This window comes from Dendroctonus ponderosae, unplaced genomic scaffold, assembly GCF_020466585.1.
Source record: "Dendroctonus ponderosae isolate FM_Combo_2020 unplaced genomic scaffold, Dpon_F_20191213v2 Dpon_F_20191213_11, whole genome shotgun sequence".
NCBI lineage: Eukaryota > Metazoa > Arthropoda > Insecta > Coleoptera > Curculionidae > Dendroctonus > Dendroctonus ponderosae.
The window spans coordinates 5,975,208-5,978,457 of NW_026017213.1; the positions used below are offsets into that span (position 1 = coordinate 5,975,208).

General features: G+C 45.3%; 1 protein-coding gene across 11 annotated transcripts in view; it reads right to left on the bottom strand.

Moving 5' to 3' along the window:
• The window catches only part of LOC109537553 (protein muscleblind), a 153,081-nt gene that overhangs the window by 22,313 nt on the left and 127,518 nt on the right, over positions 1–3,250 (bottom strand). For 6 of the 11 annotated variants that reach the window (XM_048662547.1, XM_048662542.1, XM_048662541.1 and 3 more), the window contains one exon: positions 2,432–2,647. The exons of the other annotated variants lie outside the window; for them this stretch is intronic. In XM_048662547.1, the coding sequence (XP_048518504.1) occupies positions 2,432–2,647 (216 nt within the window). The remainder of the gene's footprint in view (positions 1–2,431; positions 2,648–3,250) is intronic. 11 annotated transcript variants of the gene reach the window in all.

Here is a 3,250-nt window from a genome sequence, read left to right on the forward strand (position 1 = left end):
CATTCGGCAATTATATGAGTGCGAGAAAAAACTTCGAATCCAGTCATTGATGTCGCTAAAATCTCGTTGCTTTGGAATGTTAACAATAAAACATTTTTATGAAAGTGATGATATTTTTGACAACGAGAGAGTTTCAAAGTCGGAATGGTTTGTCCCAAATTTACAAATTTCTCGGTGTGATTTGGAAAATGTGGAACATGAAATGCCTGTCATTACCTACCTAGCAGGATATTGTTGTTACATTTTGTCCAAGAAATTTAAATGCCAAATATGCCAGTCAAATTTAACATTTACAGATCAAATAGAAGTTAAAGACAGTCGCATACTCATTAAAAATTTGAGTAGGGGTAAGCTTAAATTTCCAAAAGACCATGTAACAAATATCGTTTTGTATGGTTATCTCATTTTCAACAAAATTTTGGAATGTGATGAAGATAACTTTTTAGCAGTACCTACACAATAAAAAGACGTTTTTGTCAACAACAACTTTACGATACATAACAGATAATCATTTGCTAACAGAGTTTCCCCAATGTGATCTGCATAGTACTATAAGCTCGGTAAAGATTATCATAAATTCTGTCATCAATACTCTTTTAAATAATTATTGTGGCAAAAGAAATGACACCATTGGAAAGGGGAATAAAAGAAAGATACTCTCCCTAAATAAAGCTGGTAGATTATTAGCAATTGTATTCTTCACTATTTAAAACAATTAGAACACTTCGGAAACATGAAATATTAAGCTATAACTGAAATTAAAATATTTGTGGCTAGTCAACTACGTTCATTTTTTAGGAATAGAAAGGCTAATCATTTAAATCAAACAATGTAAAAAGCACATTAATTCCTGAAGACATTATTTTTGTCTAAAATATTCATATTCGTACAGTTGATTCATCATATACTCCGCTACGCGTTATGCCTGGTCGGACTACTTTAAGTGACGTCACAATTCAGCCAGTAGGCCTTCTTGATTTCGGTGGTAACGGTACTACTCGCCCGACCTGAATCCGATACTCTAGTCTTTTTCTCTTTGCAACTGTGCTGATGACTATTAGCACGTTTGTCCGTTTGCTCTTGGACCCATTGCAACTACATAATCCAAGTAAACGCTACAGCGTGAGGAAGAATGCTGCACGTTGCAGGAAGAATTCCCAGTTTCCGCCGGTACCATAAATTTAACGATTAAAATTCCAGAAGTGGCAGTCGCCCCCCCAAACAACCAATAGACATCCCGGCCATAGATCAAGGGGCAGGGGGCGACACATTGCGCTCCACTACTAAGACAAATGAGAAATTTATTTCTCCATTAATGTGCGCAAATATTTCATGCTTTCGCTGACAATTGTCGCATTCCAAGATATGTCAGGGGCGGCGCGTGGTTTACCCGACCGGCTCGGGTTAATCAATCAGCCACGGCCGACGTATCATGGAACGGGATGGCAAAAACGGTTTGGCATTGTGCAAAAATTGTGCGTTAAAACACGCAACTGATCGAAAGCATGCGAATTGGCTGCCAGCGAATAGAAAGCGTCAAATATCAGTGGGGGGCATGATATTTTCCTCTAACACAACTAGTAGGCGGCTCATTGGTGTTCAACTTCCAAATCCTAGGGGAAGAAACGTTATTCATATGCAATGGGCATGCAAAGCCTCGAAAAAGAGAGGGCGGGTGATCCTGCAAGAGAGGACACATACAACTACATACAACTCTAGTAAGTTCATAGAAGGGCAACTGCAAATTCCTAAACGCAATGAGTCTTTGAGTGGTTAAAGCTCGAGGGAGGCTGGTAGGCTCTAATTGCTCTAGACACTGCTCTACTGGCCGCCTACATATCTAAGAAATGATAAAACTGCCAACTGGGGGACACTGAGAGAGAGAAGCCGCGCTATCATTGCACTCTAGGAGTTTGCACGTTTGCCTGCAGCTGCTTCACTCAAAGGAGGCGCCATACTAAACTAATCAGTTGATGCTACCAAAAGAAAGTGCTAAACTTGGGGCATGAGCCGATGTACTGAGGGCCGGCGAAGCGAAACTCAAAAACTCTGGTTAGTTGGCTGGGGGAAGTAAACCAAAAGTCGCTTGATCGCAAGAGGAGTGGTCATGAGGATGACCGAGACAAACGGGGGGAAATGAGGTGATTCAGGGACCAATCAGCTAGGTGAGCTGAGGCTGATCAGAAACGGGTTTAGTAAACGGAAAAATCAACTCAGAGCGGGTAACTAGGCAAAATGGCCGTCGGCTGGGCAATGACTGACGAGGTGAGCGTCCATTGCCCGCGCCGACCACAAGCAGGCCAAGGGAGGCAAATCAACAACGAAAACAACAACGAAAAGAACAGAAAAAAAACTGCCTGTATGACTGACCAAACAACACAACATCAACTAAAAGGCTGATTAGCGTGCGCCCTAAGACTGCGTAGCATACCGCGCTAGCCCGCGACTGTGCGGCCTTGATTTGGGCTTGGAGGTGCAGAGGGGGGTGGAAATAGCGGCAGGGGTCGCGGTTGCAGCGGCCCTTGACTGCGTCCATGCAGACAGTGACCGTGCCGTCCTCGTTGGCAGTCACAGAGTCGGCGGGATGCGCAAAGCGACATTCGGACTCTGCGCGCTTACACGCTCCGCGCTGGAACTCACGGCACACCTACAGCAGAACCCAGCAATGAGCTAAGCGCCGCTGAGTCGACGAGCAGCGCCGCATCTCTACGTGCGCCACGCGCCCAAACTAACCCCGCAACCTAGATGATCGTTTCGGCTGCGTCGCCCCCCCAACCTTTTACCTCTTCTACTGCTTGCCTGGGCGGCCGCCCAGCGTCACTAGAATCGAATGTTTTCGTAGGCAAACACGTACCATCTATTCAGCATGTTTGCCAAAGTAACGACAGATGCTTGAGAGCAACAGTCACGACGCGGGAGGAGCCTGGGGTTGTACTCTCACCTTGTGGGGTTTAGGGAAACAGCCGTAGGGCACCCCCGGAGTAGGCTGTATGGGTGGGGCGTTGTAGTGGGCGAGCTGTTTAACACCAAGAGGAATCAAGGAGTTGTTATCATCACTGTTGCCTCCTGGACTCTCTTAAGCCCTGAGGACTTGAAAGCAGTCATGACAAATGTGAAGGCTTCCACGGCCGGTCAAATCACATATAGAAATTATTTTCATGGGAATTTCTTCCTGACGTTTCGTCCACAACTGCGGTGGACATTTTCAAAGGCGATGAGGCAGTGGGCGAAGTGATCTCCCGTGCTTTCC